This window comes from Eptesicus fuscus, chromosome 16 (assembly GCF_027574615.1).
Source record: "Eptesicus fuscus isolate TK198812 chromosome 16, DD_ASM_mEF_20220401, whole genome shotgun sequence".
NCBI lineage: Eukaryota > Metazoa > Chordata > Mammalia > Chiroptera > Vespertilionidae > Eptesicus > Eptesicus fuscus.
The window spans coordinates 22,803,643-22,821,216 of record NC_072488.1 but is presented as its reverse complement, the minus strand read 5'-3'; the positions used below and the strand labels follow the sequence as shown (position 1 = coordinate 22,821,216).

Sequence of the window (17,574 nt, the reverse complement as noted above, 5' to 3'; positions counted from 1 at the left end):
ATTAGCAACATTGTAGGTGTCTCAAGCATGGTTTTCATGTTCCCAGTAATCTTAGCCTCTGCCCAGTGATTAGAAATCCCTTTCGACTGTCTTTATTCTACTGCCATCCTGTGGCCAGCTTGTGCCACTGCAGCACCGTGGCCAGATGTTGCTGAGCAGCTGTGCTCACTGTCCTCCTTGTACCCCACGGGGGCTCTTGGGAGGAAGGGAGTGCAGTGCAAAGGTCTGCTCGAGTCCCCCGCCAGCGGGCAGGAGTCCGGGTGTGAATCACCAGTCTTGACTTGATTTCTGTTTGATGAACTTTAAGGACACATAGTACAGGGCCACGAAGCCACCGCTGATGCCGATGAGGATGAGGTAGATGGCGTAGAGCGGGTACGAGTTCAGGTGCATAGAGCTGAGGATCTGGGGACACAGACATCAGTGAGCTCATGGAGATGGTCAGACGGAGGCCCGTGCGAGGTGTCCGAGCCCTCGGCTACTTACTTTGTCTCCCGGGATAGGGAGGGTGAGGTTGCCGACTACCAAATGGTAAGTTTGCCCTTTAAAGTGAATCTGCATCAGCCCTTCGAAACACCATCGGAGGAAGGACACGTTGGAGATCCAGGCAGGCACTGAGGACAGCGAGAGCCACGTTACTCACACCAGCCGAGTGGGCCTGGAGAGAGGGCCCTGCTGGCGCTGCCCCTGGGGAAGCAAGTCCCCCGAAGGAGCAGGGCGAGGAGCGGACAAGAGGGTGAAAGGGCAGAGGGGCAGCTCGGGACAGGGGTGGGGGTGGGGGTGGCCAGTGGCCGCGGGGTCAAGGGCGCGTTGATCCATAACAACTCCAGAGAGTAAGTTATTAGGTGTCCCTCCCAGCACACACTCAGCCTCCCAGGGCAGACGGGCTGTAGAGACTCAGCAGCCCCAGACCAAGATTTCCGAGTCTGTGTCCTGACTCTGTGGAGGTCTGAGGGTGAGGGGAGGAGGAACACTGAGCCCTGCCTGGGAGGGTCAGGGAAGGCCTGGCCGAAGGAGGAGCCGAGGACGGTACAGACTGGTGTTTCCATGGAGAGGAGGCCTGGAGTGTGTGGTGAGCAGCCTGCCCTCCCCCACGGGTTTGCCCTTAGAAAGCTCACTGTGCATGGGGAGGGTTGAGAGGGACGTGGAGGGACCAGGGTACAGAGGCCAGGCTATGGCCTTGGCCCAAGATCAGATGATAAGACCAGGGCTAGGGGCTGAGGCGATGGAACATTTCAGAAAGATGGGGGAGGCAGAACTGGCCTGGCTCGCTGTGATGTGGAGGGTGAGGGGGAGAGAGTCAGGGTGATTCCCTCGGCATGCAGGACAGCTGGACCCAAACGGTGAGTTCGCGCCTCCAGGCCAAAGCAGGCTGAAGCCGCAGAAGGCCTCCACAAGCTTGACCAGGCGAGGGGAGCTAGCCTCACCTGTCCACAGGTTGCTCAAGCTGATCATGAAGCCCCCGGTCAGGTAGAAGGAGTTGTAGAGGGCGTTGCCGAAGAAAGAGGACATGTGGAAGGTGGGGAGCAGGGCGGCGGCGCACAGGGCCATGAGCCGGCAGCAGAACACCACCAGCCACACCAGCAGGAAGTGCAGCAGGAAGGGCTCGGGGCCCGGGCGCAGGTTGGCCAGCCAGTAGGTGGGCATCCCATAGATGAGGATGTAGGCACAGTGCTCCGGAAGCTCCCCGAGGATCTGCGAAGAGCAGCCCTTGCAAGGATGTGGAGCCAGCGCCTTCGTCCGCCACTGTTCTTTATAAACGGCCGAAGACAGCAACTCCCAGCGATGCCCCCCGTCCCTCCCGGGGGATCAGGCTGCCGCAGGTGGGCGCGGGCGGGTGGGACCCTGGAGCATGAGCTCACGGCTGGCTCCCCCTGCAGGTGCCGGGTGCTCCCTCTGGGACAGGTCAGAGCAGTTTCCCCCAGGGAGGCAGTGGGTATCTGTTCCAATAAGACCTGGTTTCCTGTCCCCACCCCGCCTGCCCAGACCCGGGAGCTGTGTGACCTCGAGACAGACACACAACCTCCCTGAGCCTCCACTTCCTTGAAATGAGAACCGCAGCACCTGCCGGCCCCGCCCCAGGGGACACGGTGGGACTGGGGAGGTGAAGTAAGTTAGATGTCTCCCACCTTTCCTTCTGTAGGTTTCTGCTGACCAGAAAAGGGTCATTCCTGGCCCACAGCCCTGGCCTTCTGGTGAGTGTTTACAAAGCATCAAGTCTCCGAAACTCCCCTAGGCCGCAGTCAGCGGTCGGCAAACTCATTCGTCCACAGAGCCAAATATCAACAGTACAACGATTGAAATTTCTTTTGAGAGCCACATTTTTTAAACTTAGACTTCTTCTAACGCCACTTCTTCAACATAGACTCGCCCAGGCCGTGGTATTTTGTGGAAGAGCCTCACTCAAGGGGCCAAAGAGCCGCATGTGGCTCGCAAGCCGCGGTTTGCCGACCACGGCCCTGGGGAATGTGGCATCTACCACCCCTGGCTCAGCAAAATGCTTCTCTGTAACTTCTGTATAATGAGGGCAGCTTCCTCTGCCCTCCCCCGCCCCCCCCCCGCCCCCACCGCCGGGCGGTCACTCCCTCTCAGCCCCGAGCAGTCACCTTGGCAAAGAAATAGGGGCCAGCAGTGTACAGCCCGTCTTCTAGTTCATAGTAAAGCATCGCCCTCTCCGAGTGGCCTAAGAAAGGGGAGGAAAGGACAATGACAACGTGAAATTAACGCCCCGTGTTCCTGTTTGGAGGTCTCTCTTAGTACAATTAAACATAGTTATATTGACTAAATGGTGTGTGTGTGTGTGTGTGTGTGTGTGTGTGTGTGTGTGTGTGTGAAGGCAGAGTAAAACCATCCTGATTTGGATGGGACTTTGTAATTCTGGGACTTGTACCCTGCTGTCAAGTGTGAATCCTGCCAGGAGAGGAATGCCACGACGCCTCGGTCATGTGCTGGCATTTGCATACGAATATTAATGTGTGAACTTAGAAAACAACGATCATCTTTCATTTCACAAATAAGGTGACATTCCATAAACCTGTTTCCCCTGGGAGCTCAGAGCAGCACAGGCTGGCATTGGACCAGCTCAGGGGGCGGCGGGTGCCGCGCGCCCCGCCCGGCTGCTCCAGGTGCGGGTGGCGGGGAGCCGGGGACACTCACATTTGGCAATGACATCCAGGACCACGTTGAAAGGGATGAGCGCTCCGATCATGAACAAGAGGGCCGCCGTGTCCATGAAGGAGAGCCTGGTGGTCCCATGGCCGTAATAGAGGAATCCGATGACCAGCGACATGAGGCAGGCCTCCGCCCCGTGGATGAGGAGGGTTGGTAGGTCTCGAAAGTCGTTGGCAATCTGACGCCTTAAAAACAACAAAAGGTGCCAAGGGAACGACGTACAGCCGTCCTGTGACCTTGGCCGTGTCATTGGGTCTCTGTGAGCCCCGCTTTTCTCATCTGTAAAGTGGGGATAGCCGTGGGCACTTCACAGGGCTGCTGTGAGTGCCACGTGAGCTCGCCGATGAAAGCATCTGTTTCATGGCAGAGACTCGGTAAACGATGGCGTTGCTTTTATCATCGATATGTCTGGCTGGAGATTTTACTTAAAGAGGCCACCCTGAGGACATCGCTGGTCAGGCATGTAAAGGGGGTATGTACCAAGAATGTTGGCTACTGTTACTTGTAATAGCAAAAGCCTAAAAGAGCCTGACCATCCACGGGGACTCCCAGGGTAAGTGGGTCATGGCTGGATTGGATTGGACTTGCCGAGGAAGATCTGACCCAGGAGGGGCAGGGGATCTATTCTAAGTAACCCTCCCTCCCCACCCCCAAAACAGCCTAACGTGGTTACAGAACAAAGAACAACGTGCGGAGTAAAACCCCATTTCTGTGTTTTACAAGGTTTGTGGGCATGGGAACCCCTCAGACAGCCTCGCAGGTTGTGGTTTCCTCAGAGGGTGGGTGACGGGGCACCTTCCCTCCCACGGGAGGGTCTCCTGTGCTGTCTGAATTCTTCACCACGAGCCTGTGTGATGCCTGTGGTCACCTGCCCAGTCGGGACATTTGGGTTTTGTTTAAAGAATAAAATAGCGGGAATGCTCCGCGTCCCACGCCAGAGCTGGTGCTGGCCTCGGCGACGCTGCCTTTTCCCCGATGATTTACCTCCCTGCGTTCACTTCAAACTCCAGCTGCTCCTTCCAACTCGCTTTAGATAGGGCTGAATTGGCTACCACAGACTCTCGCCCGGCTGGGGTGGGGTGGGATGGCGGGTGTGAGTGTGAGAAATGGCAGACAATTACCGGATCAGCGTGGTGAACTGCTGCACGGGGCCGGGCAGCTGGGTGGGCGTCGAGAGGTGGTCGGGGTCACGTGGGAGGAACAGGCTGTCAAGGCGGAGAGTGTGTCACGGGGACGTGGGGGCGGCCACCTCCCGGAGGGCGCTCCCCACTGAGCCACCCGGCCGCCTCACCTCTTGGAACCAGAGTCGGCGCCCGGCTCCCTGGCCTCCGCTCTCCACAGAAAGTCATCAAAGCCACGCACGTTTTCCTGAAACAAGGCTGCGAGGGACTGTGCCTTCTCCCTGGTGGCCACTTCCCGCTCTCTGCTCTGCCTGTCTATGCTGGTCAGGTCCACTGTAAGCAGAGCGCGTGGGGTCACGGGCGGCCCGTCCCTGCACTGCTCACAGGGAGGCGTCAGGCAGGCCCAGCCCACAGCGCCGGCCCGTCCCCTCCTGGCCCTCTGGGAGGGGACCATGAAGCAAGGTCAGAGCAGAGAGGGACAGAGAGACCCCCAGGGCTGCTCCCCCCCGGCCGGCCCGGCCACATCCACAGAAAGCCTGCCTCCGGGGAAGGGGGCCACAGAGGAGGCCCTGTGGGGGCTGACCCCCGCCCCACACCCAGGCTCCTGACAGGACATCTTCAGGACAGAGAAGGAGGCACTGCACCTTCGGATCCACAGGCCGTGGCCCAGGGAAACCCCGGCTGTCCCGGCAGCTCGTGAGCAGGACTGAGCCCCCCTGGTGGGCTGGCCCGGCCGAGGCCGAGCAGTCTGGGCCCCTGAAGTTCTCGTTCTCCCTGTCAGTTAGTCATGTGGCTGCTCACACAGCCTGCCCATGTGGGAAGGACGTTCCAGCTGGACGTGCCAGGGGCCGTCAATGACAAGTAAAGCTCTCACTGTCCCCAGGTGGGGGAGCCAGCACGACGAGCTGCAGAACCAGCTGTCCCCTCCCAGCCCACGTGACCCTGTGGGGACACCTGGGAGCCAGACCTCGGCCTCCCCCCACAGGGCCGCTGCAATGCTAGGAGGGCACCCCTGGCTGGGCACACCAGGGCTTTCCTGGCCCAGCCCCCGCAGGCTCCCTCCACCCTCCCTTGGCTGGGGTGACCCCTGAGCCTCTCTGCCTCTTCCCTCCTCCCATCCTCAGGGCAGGATGATGTCTAGGAGGGCCTGGTGAACTGGGACGTGTGCCCTCGGTGTGCAGGGCTGGAGCTCAGGACGCCGGACTCTGGACACCGCTGGGCTCTGCCCACACCCCCCAACACCCCGTGATGGTGAGGGTCTTATCGGCAAGAGCCCCCACCAAAAAAAAGAAAAAAAAATGGTGACAATAAAAAGTAAAGAAAAAGCAAGTTTTTTCAGGTCTGATAGGGGTTTGACTTCTAGTAACCCGGCTCCGGGGTTACTGCAGTTCCTCCCGGTGGCAGGTTGGCAGGTGCCCTCTGCCCCCTTATCTGGGGACGGCTGGCCTGAGGATGACACACTGGCAGGAAGCCTGGCTGGCACCTGACACAGGGAGGGAGGGAGAGAGGGGGTGACCTCTGGGTGAGTTCACAGCGTGCGAGAGCGCAGGGTGGGGGCTGGCGCGTGAAGAGAGTGCCTGCCCTCCTAGGGGAGGGGGGGAGGGTGGATGCTGGGAGGAGGAGGGTGGGCAGTAGGGCCCGGAGTCAGGGTGGGGGCTGGCACAAGGGCTGGGAACCCCGGTTCTGCGCCTCACGGCTGTGCCAGGTGTTTAACTCTTTGGATGCCCGTCTTCTCATCTGTGCGGATGGAGGTGACCTTGGCCAGGCAGGGCTGTGAGGGTCAAAGGGACACCCTGTTGGGTGGGGTGTGGTGCCTTTGGCCCCTGTCATCATGCTTATGGTAGGGCCCTCTCTACCCCAGGCCGTCCTGGGAGAAGGCTGGGGCCGCAGCCAGCCGTGGGCCCAGCAGCACCGCATCCCTCAGCACTCAGGGCTGGGCACCTGCTTTCAGGGCAGGCATCTGGGAGGCAACTCTCCCCACAGGAATGAAGACAGTGTCCACGTGTCCCCGGAGGGCCAAAGTCTGAGGGCTCAGGACCCCAGCAGAAGGGCTGCTCTGGTGCTGAGAGAGCAATTTCACATCTAGAGATTCATTGTCTGAGACCACCAAAGGCCCTGAGCTGGCCCGCGCCCCGGCCACCCCCCACGGTGCCTTCTGGCTCGCTGCCTCTGTGGGTGCAGCTTTAAGATTTCCTGGAGGCCTCCCAATTTCAAATATCCTGTTTCTGTATGGAGGCTGAGTAAAGGCCACGATTCTAGACATTGATCCAAACTCTCCTGGATCCCACCCCCTCCAGCTTGGCACACGTGGAATTTTTAATCTGTGTGCGCGCAGGAGTGGCTATGTCAGCAGCTGCCTTTTTCAGGCCTCATTTCTAGCATTTGATGCTAGTGCCCGCTCTGCCCACCCCCATCCTCGTCCCGCGCCCCCTAATCTATCCACCAGGCTCTGGGGAGCCCTGTGTCCCAGGCCACGGCCCGGCTGGCTCACCGTAGAAGTCAGCGGGGTTGCTGTAGCGAGGACAGGGGTGGCCGAGGGCGGTGAAGTACTGGACCATGTGCTGGGCCGCCCCCAGGTAGATGGGGATGCCCGACGCCATCAGGAGGACCAGGTCGAACAGCCGGAAGATGTCGGAGCGAGGCTGGTGCAGGGAGATGAGCACCAGCCTGTTGCCCTTGGCCAGCCGGGACAGGGTCTTCACCAGGTTGTGGGCCGTGAAGCTGTCGAGCCCCGAGGTGGGCTCATCCAGGATGAGGATTCCTTCCGGGGGAGAGAGGGGCCTGGTAAGTCGGCAGGAGCCTGTCTAGACCAGGCTAATAAGCCAGGTGGGCAACCCAGGCCCCTCATGCCCGTCCGGCACCCACAGCCCTCACCTGGGTTCCACAGAAGCTGCACCCCGATGCTGACTCTCCGCCGCTCGCCCCCCGACACCCCCCGCACGTAGGTGTTCCCCACGCGCGTGTTGGCGCACTGCCGCAGCCGCAGCTCCGCGATCACGTCGTCCACCTGCGGACCAGAGGGGCCGGGCCTCGCTCAGGGCCAGACGTATTTTGCTCCAGAGTATCAAGACACCTGCATCTCTGGATGGGCTTAAAGCCCCAGCTTTCGTTTCCCTGATACACTGATGCCCATGCACGGATGCCGTGTGTTGGGAATGTGGCTGTGTCTTGGACACAAGGCAGTTGGACTCCCTGCCCACATGGAGGACCACAAAGCAAACGCTCATCACACATTTTGGCACCTGCTGTGAAGGGAACCAACTGGGCTGAGATGGCTTACAGAGGGCTATGGGGCTTTAAAGGCTGGTGAAGGGCAGGGCTGAGCCTACGATGGATGGATGGATGGATGGTTGGATGGATGGATGGGTGGATGGATAGATGGATGGGTGGATGGATGGATGGATGGATGGATGGATGGATGGATGGATGGGTGGATGGATGGATGGGTGGATGGGTGGTGAGCTGGGTTGTTCAAACCACCGGTGGCTGGGTCCTGAGGCAGGGAGGGGGAGGATGTCATGGTTTTTGGGATCACGAAGTCAATTACCCTTTTGTCACGTTGGGCCTGGGAGAAGGTTCTGGGCAGGCGCAGCTGGGCCACGAAAGCCAAGGTCTCGCGGACAGTCAGGTTGGGGAGCAGCTGGTCGTGCTGGCGCACGTGGGCCACAGACTTCCTCACCAGCTGGGGCGTGCTGGGCTGCCCGTTGATCCAGATTTGACCTGACTTAATTTTGCCACCGTGGCCTCGCCCAGTGATCACGTCCAGCAAAGAGGCTCTCCCACAACCTGCGAAGCCACCAGAGACATCCCTGAGATCACAGAGCCTGCGGGGCCAGCCTGGAGGCCACGGTGACCCTGGGCGGTCTGTCCTCACAGAAGGGACTGGTCCTAGGGAAGGGGCACCGCGCTCAGCCCTGGATGGGGCAGCCCAGCACTGAAATGCCTGGCCTTTGCCCACAGCCAACCTGAGCACAGGGATGCGGGCACAGTGATGCTGGGGGCTGAAGCCAGGTCCGCCAGGGGCGGAGTGGCAGGAGAAGGATGGAGTCGGGGCTGCCACAGGCCTGCCTGTGCCTGGAGTGTGTCCCCTCCCTCGGGAGCAAGGTTGGCGTTAACTGCACAGGGAGGCTGAACTATTGGGGGCTGGCAAATACGCCAGTGGCATTTCGCCATTCAACTCGTTTGGCTCAGAAGCTGGCTTTGTGGGAAGGACTAATTTGAAGAATTAATAGCGTGTCTTTTAAAAAATGTGAAAGCGAATCTATTTTCAGAAATAAGGGAGAAAAAAATAGAAAAGTAATAAATGTGGGAATGATTTTAAAACTACAGCACAGTGTACATGTGTGTTCTGAGTTCCTCTCCACCTTTTACAGGCTCTTATTTAAAAAAACTTTAAATTGATTTTAGAGATGGAGGAAGAGATAGAGGGGGGAGAGAGAGAGAGATCAGTTTGTTGTTTCACTTATTTATGCATTCATTGGTTGATTCTTGTATGTGCCACAACCAGGGATCAAACCCACAACCTTGGGGTATTGGGATGATGCTCTAACCAACTGAGCTATCTGGCCAGGGCCTACATGCTCTTATTTTTATCAGTGATACTATTTACTCTCTCTACAAAACAACAACATCATCATCAACAACAAAAACACAACAAAACAATGATCCATTGCACACAAATGCATACCACCCACTTCTGAATGACGTGGTGATTGCTATCGCTTTGGGGAAGCGCCAGATTGCACCAGGATTCCGGATGCTCAGTGAGACTCTTTCTTTGACGGCCATTTAAACCGTGAAAGAGAACTGGGCTCAGGATCTGAGAGCACCTCGTGGGACAGAGCTGGAAAGAGCCTGTCCACTTCCCCCAGGTGGCAGCCTGTCTACAAATCCCTTTTAGCGAGCAAATCTTCCCAGCTGTTTCCAAACAAGGAAGGTGCCCATACACACCAGGTAACGAGTCTTTGACACAAACCAGGCGCCTCCTGCAGGCAGCCCCCCCGGGCCTCTGTGCCAAAAAAGTGAAAATCAAGAAGCTTCCCCAGGGCTCCTTCTGCATAGGGACCACAGGTTTTCGGGGCAGAAGGGGACCTGCACGCTGCCTCCCGGGTGCACCTCTCTCAAGGTCCCTGAGAACTGAGGTGGAGCCAAGTGGCCAGGAGAGAAATGAGAGCGGTGGGCTCTGGCCCTGTGCCCTGCTCAGCCTTGGACATCGGCTCCAGGCTCCGGGAGCACAGGGGACTTGGCCAACATTCGCAGGGACCGTGGGATTCCCAGTCAGGAGGGGAAAGGCCGCGTTTCCGAAACAAGACTTTGTGAGTGTTAGGTCACCTCTGACTCCCCGTCTTTGGGTGCTGGCGCCATTTTGGGGCTCAGCCCATCTGGGCTTCCAGATGACCTAATAAATTCATGATTCTTTACCCCTTTGGCCTTGTGTGTTCCTCCTTCGACAGCCCTACCAGTGAGAGCAGTGGGTGCCGTTCCAGCATTTGGTACGACTCGGGAGACCCCCCTGAACCGGGAGCAAACGCTTGCATTCGAGATCCTCATAAAAGGGATCTCCGGGGCAGTAAATTCGTTTATGGGAGAGCACCTTTGGCACTGCTGAGTCCATAGAAGTAGCCAAAATGCCTGGGCTGTTTTATTTGTTAAATTAGAACTAGAAACTGATGAACAAAATAGAGCCAGACACATAGAAGCATGGAACAGACTGTCTAATCTCAGAGGGAGTGGGCAGGTGGGTGGGAAGAGATTAACCAAAGAACTTGTATGCGTATATGCATAACCCATGGACACAGACAATAGTGTGGTGAAGGCCTGAGGGGGGGGGGGGGGGGGGGGCAGGGACCGGCTAGAAGGAGTCAATGGGGGAAAGAGGGGACATATGTAATACTTTCAGCAATAAAGATTGAAGAAAACTATAACCAGAATTATTTTGTGTGAGTGGAGTAAATGTCACAAGTATCATTGATAAGCCTTTCTAAGAAATCATCTTAATAATTTCTGCCAAGCAAACCTGAAGCTAAACCCACTGAGCCTATGGTCAAAGGACCTGCTCAACATAGCATCTCCCAACCAGGGATGCTGGCAGCTGCAGGGCTCCGTGCAGCGAGATGGCCTGGTAACAGCCCATGCGTCTCCTAGATTATTAATTCTTGAAGAGAAAGCAGATAAAACGAGAAGAGCCACCAGGGGTTAGAAACAAAAATAAAGCTGGCCTATAAAGTACCTACTTTTTTTCCTATTTAGGTCAGAGTTGCAGGGACGGGGCCACAAGCAGTTAGGATATGACCTGTGGGGGTGATCCAGTGACAAAGTACATTTACACACATTTGATCTTTGGTTAGACAATAAACAGAACTTCCCTATCTGAAGATTGTAAAAATTTGGAGCAGATGTTTAAAAAGTTGAGTAATCTGTACTTCTGGTAATGATTAATGAAAAGGCATAAAGTGCTGTCTCTAACACGATGTAAGGGAGAAATTTTTTATCTGAGATTATAATCAGGAGACCAAAGTTCTAGTTCTAGGTCTGCATGAAATGTATGTCCTTAGTGTGTGTGTGTGTGTGTGTGTGTGTGTGTGTGTGTGTGTGTGTGAGAGAGAGAGAGAGAGAGAGAGAGAGAGAGAGAGAGAGAGAGAGAGAGAGAAGGCAGGGGGAAGACACTCTAGAAATATGGAGGGCTGGATAATCTGAAAACCCTCCTGTAAAGATGCTTCCAACAGGTAAGGAGAAAGAAAGGTAGAAGACAATGACGAGAGTGGACTCTGTTCTCCGAGGCCCCTTCCAGCCCCGCCTTCGGCGATGCCGAGTCTGGCACGTGGAAGTGACTGCGGCACTGCAAGCATTGGAGCTGTGCAGAGGGTTGAAGCTTGGGCCCAGACTTGGAGGGGCTGTGTCTACCCACTGTCTGACCATAACCGGAATCTGATTGTGGGGGAGCAATGAATGCTCTTGTGGTGGAGGAGTCCCCTGAAAAGAACATTCAGTTCCGAAGCTGCCTGAGGATCTTGGAGAGGTTTTTGACTTGTCTCAACTACAGGTGTTACGGCTGCAGCTTCAAAAGGCTCAGTCCCGATTCCACACCAAGGATTCTCAGCAGCTGCCTGAGAGCTGCGAGGTGGAGCAGCAGAGATGTGAACCCAGGCCTGTTGGCCCCAGAACCTGTGCTCTCAAACACTCGGCTAGAGGACTCTACTAGTCAGGAAAGGGTTCTGTGAGAGCATCCATCTGTCCAAGGGACCATTCTGCATCCCACGGCCCCACCGCCTGCCCTTCTCGGTACCTGAGCTCCCTATGATGGCCAGCATCTGCCCGCTCCTCACTTTGAAGCTCAGGTTCTGGATGCCCAGCTCACAGGGGTCCTTATGAGAGGCCCAAGGGATCTTAAACTGAGCCAGCTGCTCAAACCAGGGCACCTGGGAGGCCACGTCCACCTGTGGGGAGACATCAGGGGGTTCCTCAGAGAGCTGGGGGCTCAGCAGCTTCGGGGGCTTCTGTTCGTTCGGCTCACTACAGGAGCCCTCCTTCCGCTGATGCAACAGGCCCGAGGGGCTTCCCCGCAGGGGCTCCCAGGCACGGAGGCTGAGCCCACCATCCTGAGAGCCTGGAGCTGCCATTTCCAAGTCTGAAGATAACACCTGGGAAACATGTGTCACAGCAGAACAGAAGTAAAAACACCTCAAGAAAAGTGATGCCTTCATTCAATAATAACAGGAATTTACCGAATGTTTACTGTGTGCAAGGCATTGTATTAATCAATTTACATTCATGATCTCATTCAGCCTTCATTGCAAACCTATTACATGGGTGTGATTAGAATCCCTGTTCTAATAAAGCTCAGAGCAGGTAGTAGCTTGCTCATGGTCACCTAGCTAGCAAGTGGCAGTGCAGAGAGAGGTGATGGCATGGCTCATTAGCTCGTCCCAACTCACCTCCCCAGGAAGCCAGAATTGGGCCTCCATCCCAGGCCCCACCATATTCCACCTGGGCCACCCGGGGTCTGCCCCTGGGGAAGTGTGGGAAAGGCACTTGCACTCTGAATGTTTTATTGAGCTCCAGTGACAGTGCATTTAAAAAAAGATTCAAAAAGTGAAAAAAATCTACATGAAGTCTGTAGTTTAGTTACTAGTCTCATACCACCGTAATACCTTAGTTGTGATCACTGTGCTACGGACTACAGGTAAGCAAGATGTTAACGTCAGGGAAAGTGGGACAAAGGGTAATGGGAACGCTGCACCACTTTTGCAACTTTTTTTCAAAAGTCTAAACTTGTTTTAAAATATAAAGTTAATAAAGCGTTCTAGAGATTTTTCTCCCCACAGGTTCACACAGTTTGCTTCATGTTTTAACACGGGTCTCTGTTTATGCCTGGAAACCCCAGGGCCGTTGAAGGGGCCTCCGTGGGGCTTGCACCCATCCCGCGGGGCCGTACCATGGACCACGCCCTGTCTCTGGGAGCAGAGGGCCCCCTTCCCTTCCACTTAGGGGCCTGTTTGGCCTTCTCTGCCCGCTCTTCCCACCTTGTTCTTAGGTGTGCCTCTACCTGGTAGCTGAGGCCCTGGACCTCCAAGGTGTTGGACGGGCCACTGTAGGTGAAGTACAGGCTGTTGTCACTTTCAGAGGAGAACAAGCTGTCCTGGAGGCCCTGCAGGGAGACATGACAAGGTGAGGGGCTCTTTCAGAAGCTGCCGAGGACACAGGATCAGCTGAGGGGGGAGACACGGCAGGTGAGAGCAGCAGCTAGCGTGGCTGAGATCCTGAACTGGCGAGACATGGGTTTGGGCAGGTGGAGCCCAAGGGCTGTGAGACAACGGGAGCCTCGATGAGGGCACATCTCCTCTTCCTGCAGAGAGAGCTTTAGGACGCCTAACCCCCCTCCCCCACACCGCCAGTCCAGCTCCTGGCCCCAGAGAACCTCAACTGCAGGCTGGTGGGCCGTGCACCCAAGCGGCCCACGGTGGATGAGAACCCGTCTCTGGACGGGAGGGAGCGTTGTGAGCCTCTGTGCTCTGGGAGGACCTGAGCGGGGAACCGGCCTTTCACTTGCTCTTCCCCGCATCTGACTTAGTATCTCCTAATGTCAAACAGGCTTCACCTGTCAGCATGTGGGAGGAAAAGCGCTAGTCAGCAAGCCACTGCTCCACGTTTCTGAGGACACCATCCTCAGGAAAGTTGCATCTTATTTGGATGAGGAGTTTTGCACAACAAAGCTACTGAAAAGGCTGTTGGGAGATTTCAAAGGAAGTCCCTTTCTCCTTCCCCTGCTCCTGCTCTTCCTCCTCCTCCTCCTCCTTCGTCTTGTTGCTATTATTGCTGGAGTGGTGCTGTATTTGAACGTCCATCAAACAAATCGATGTCTTGTGGTATCAGCTGATACCTTTGAATGGTACTGACCGTCTGCAGGTCTGAATTCCTTCTATTTTATCAATTCAATCATTTAATCGTTGCAGCCTAGAAAAAAACCCTGCCCAGGAAAGTTTCCGTTTTTTTCATGCATCCAAATTTCCCTCCATTCTGTAGCGCAGGGGAACGTATGTATTCGCGAACGAGTTCCTGCTGCCTCTGGTCTCCTTCCCTCACAGAGGCCAGTCGCGCGCTGATGCATTCCTGCAGTCAATCAATCAAGCATCCAACAAACACATATCGGGAGCCCACGGCACCTTTCAGGCACGGAGTTTGGGATGTGACAGTTTGGGATGTGAGAAGCTTAGATTTTAGCGAGCGAGACAGGTGATTAGGATGGAGCAAGACAGGCGAGGCGTAGCGGCAGGTTGACCTCAAGCAGCCAGCCAGGGTGTATTTTCACTGTACACAAGGCGCTGTGTGGGAAAATGACATGACTATGGTTTCTGTGAAAATGACACCAGCCAGTCTTTGTCAAAGCCTCGCTGCGATGGTGGAGGGGCGAGGTCCTTGGAGAGGACATTCCGGAGCAATGAGTGGAAGGAGGTAAGTACAGGTGACAGTCAGCGGCAGGCCCACTGCGAGTGGCCCACGGATTTCTGGGAGAGTCTGGAAACCGCAGACCATGGCTACTTAGCTTGTTTAATGTTGGAACTATTACCATTAAGATCCTAAGTTATACAGGGAAACAGGGGAAAGATAAACAGCTCATTCGGCAGAAGCACTATCTTTGGGGAACAGAACAGAGAGGGATACATAAGGGAGGAGGGTAAAGGGCGTTCGGGATCGGGCTCTTGGCGAGTACATGAGGGTTCACTATTCTTTCAACTGAACTGTCTGAAATATTTCAAAATATTTCGTTTTCAAATTGAGAGAGCTGGCCAGCAAATAGAACTCCAAATTTCTACTCCTACCTTGACCTCCAGCTGCTAATGCCTCTAAGACATGAGCCAGGGGTGGAGGTGGAGGAGGTGAGAGGGTCTGTACTCTCAGAGGCAGAGAATGAAGCTCCTGGGAAGACCAAGAGCAGATCAGAAAGCTGCTGGATCCCAGCACGGCCCCTACCACCTCCAACCACCAGCATCCGCAGCGCCTAGCTTTACCATTTAATTCTGTTACCTTACCAGAGATTCTACGGGCTAATGAGCATCCTGTTGGTTTGCTTGTTTTTAAACAGCAAATATCTGCAGGAAGGATAGTAGCCAATGGGTATCAGACATGAGTTAGCTCAGAAACTGCTTCTGCAAGCAAACATCTGGCCCTCCCCAGGTTAGATTTCCGGGGGAGGGGCTGCTGAGAAAGGAAACTTGGACAGTTTGGAATCTGGAGGTGATCTCAAGCCAGCGGGGAGGGGAGGTGTCCACTTTCCAGTTAAGTGGGTGCTCTGAGGAGGTGAGGGTGCTGGGGCTCAGAGGAAAGAGCATCCCCTGCGCCCTGGACCGGCTGGGGCAGCCCAGACCCCAACACCCCTCAGGGGACTGTGCCTTTGGGAGCAGGATAGGCAGCTCGGCTTTCCGAAGAAGAGAATCTGTGGCCTCTGTCCCATCTGAAATATTTTCCTTGGCTCCCAGGAAGGATTTGTGAGACTCTTCCTGAGGTTTTGACAAACGCGCTGTATTTTTCAAATACTTAAATATCTACTCGGCTGACACCTTAATCAGTACGACTGTCAGAACATCACTTGAATTCCTGACAGGTGACACCCAAAAGGCAAAGGCAGGTTTATTTGTAGGTAACCAGCTCGGCTCCTGCTGGGCTACACTGTAATTTCTCCTTCTATTAACTTCTGATCAAACTCCTCGGTCGGAGCACAGAGAGGAAAGAGTCTGGGAGCACAGAGCACAGGGTCCTCATTCTGAGATGGGGAGCCCGCGGCCTGGACAAGCAGCGACGTGCTGAGGACGCGTGCTGGGGACACACACGGGCTTCGTTCTTGGCGGAGGGGACCGGCCGGGCCCTTTCCTAAAATGTCCCGCTCAGGTCTCACAGCTGAGCTCTGCCCGGAGGCCTGGGCCCCTCTCCTCCTCCTCTGGTCAGGATCCTGCCCACGGACTGAGGCGTCTGTGGCTAAGGACACTGGCCGCCCCACGTAGCAGGGCCCCAGAATTCCCCGTGCGAATGACCGCGAGTGCACTCTCAGGGCCTGTGTGGACCTTGCCCGGGCCCCTCCTCCTGACGGACAGTCCTGCCCAACGGGGCACCCCGGGCCACGGGGGCATTTGTCTGGGGAGCGTGTTTCTGGAATGTGTGTGGGCAGGGTGGGTGTGTGCGGTCACGTGTGGAGCTGGGGTGGGCAGAGGAGGGAGACAGGCTGTGGTTTGGGCTGGAAGCTGGTTTCCCTGTGCCAGCACATTCTAGTTGTTCCTCCAAGAAGTCCTAGAATTTTTATTTTATTTTTATTTATTGATTTTTAGAGAGAGAGAGAGAGAGAGAGAGAGAGAGAGAGAGAGAGAGAGAGAAAGAGGGAGAAGGGGGGGGGAGGGAGAGAGAGAGATTTGCTGTTCCATTTATGGATGCATTCCTTGGTTGATTCTTGTGTGTGCCTTGACTGGGGATCGAACCGGAAACCTTGGCTCATCGGGATGATGCTCCAACCGAATGAGCCACCTGGCCAGGGCTGTAGTCCGAGACATTTTAAATTTACACCTGGCATTCCAGGTTGTGGGGAAGGGACACGAAGGCAAGAGGATAGAAACTATTTTTATTCAATAGTTTTTAGCTTAACAACTTTAAAATATCTGGACATATGATATGTAGCCCTCATCTTCTGGTTCTCTTGGCACCTTGAGTGACAGGATTGGAGAAAAGAGAATGGGAGCCACAGATTCCTGCCCGCATTCCTGGAGGTCAGCTTCCTAAGCCATGGTGGCTGCACTGTCAGACCCTAGGGACAAAGTCAGCCACCGCGGAGTCTACATCCCGGTCAGGCTGTGAGCATGGCAGTCACGGTTCCTGGGAGTCATTTCCTGCTGAGCTCGGCCCCGTGGGTATTCCCAGAGCAGAGCTGGGCATCTGCGGTGGCGGCAAGCTCATCAGGAATGGTGGGCCCCGTGGGCCTGGCTCAAGTCAGCAACTCAAGGCCAGCCAGGTGGCTGTGGCCTTCCCCACGGTGTGTGGCGTCCTCAGTGACTCTTCTCTCTCCCCCTCGTTCCCAGAGCAGGCAGACACAGAAAGGTAGGGTGGGATGAGGCAAGGGCGGAGGGTGGGGATCAGTATCCTTTCAGCCTTCCCATTTAGCCTCCAGCTTCAGATCCTGCCCATGCCCCAATTTTAGTCAAAGGCCATTTCTCAAGTAAGCGTTTCTTATGTGGAACGAGGGCGGAACCCTTGGACCCCAGCCTCTCGGCCCCTGGCTGTCGCCTGTTCCTCCCAGCTCTCTCTGGGATCGCACAACTGCCTGCTGTAGCCACCTTTTGAGCATAAATCCGGATGTTCCCACAGACGTCTCTCATGGGTTTACTGCTGCAGAGATTCCGAGCTCGACTCCCAGGAAATGGAGTCCAGCTGCCTCGGCCTCACTCCACTTGTGGACAGAAGGTTCCGGAGGGAGGAAAATAAGGCCCAACTCACCCCCACCCAGCAGGATGGAGGTGACGCCCCATCACTCACCGAGGCGTCCTGGGGAGCAGCCCTGGTCCGCAGCCCTCTGTCCTCCGGGGCCGGCTCAGCCATGGGGCCCGGCAGTGTCCCTGGCTGCGATTCCTTTGCACCTTAGCTGCCACCTGCCAGTGCCAGTGTTTTCTCTCTGTCCCGCAGCTGAGCAGCCTCTGGCCCTCGCTTGACGAGCCACTGTCTGTCTCCCAGCATTCCTCTCTGGCCAGCCTTCCCACAAACACAGCATGTGTGTTCTGCCCACTGCCAAGATAACACACGATCA

General features: G+C 55.9%; 1 protein-coding gene across 1 annotated transcript; it reads right to left on the bottom strand.

Annotated features, from left to right (window-relative positions):
- Window positions 1-267: 267 nt before the first annotated feature.
- ABCG8 (ATP binding cassette subfamily G member 8) lies at window positions 268-17,375 on the bottom strand. The gene is made up of 13 exons (XM_008162189.3): window positions 17,307-17,375; window positions 12,838-12,939; window positions 11,578-11,728; window positions 7,840-8,078; window positions 7,167-7,299; window positions 6,784-7,053; window positions 4,463-4,625; window positions 4,293-4,376; window positions 3,157-3,356; window positions 2,607-2,683; window positions 1,428-1,695; window positions 487-614; window positions 268-405 (listed from the first exon to the last, which is right to left on the bottom strand). The coding sequence occupies exons 1-13, from the start codon at window positions 17,367-17,369 to the stop codon at window positions 268-270; spliced, it is 2,016 nt and encodes a 671-aa protein (XP_008160411.2). The 5' UTR covers window positions 17,370-17,375.
- Window positions 17,376-17,574: the final 199 nt, after the last annotated feature.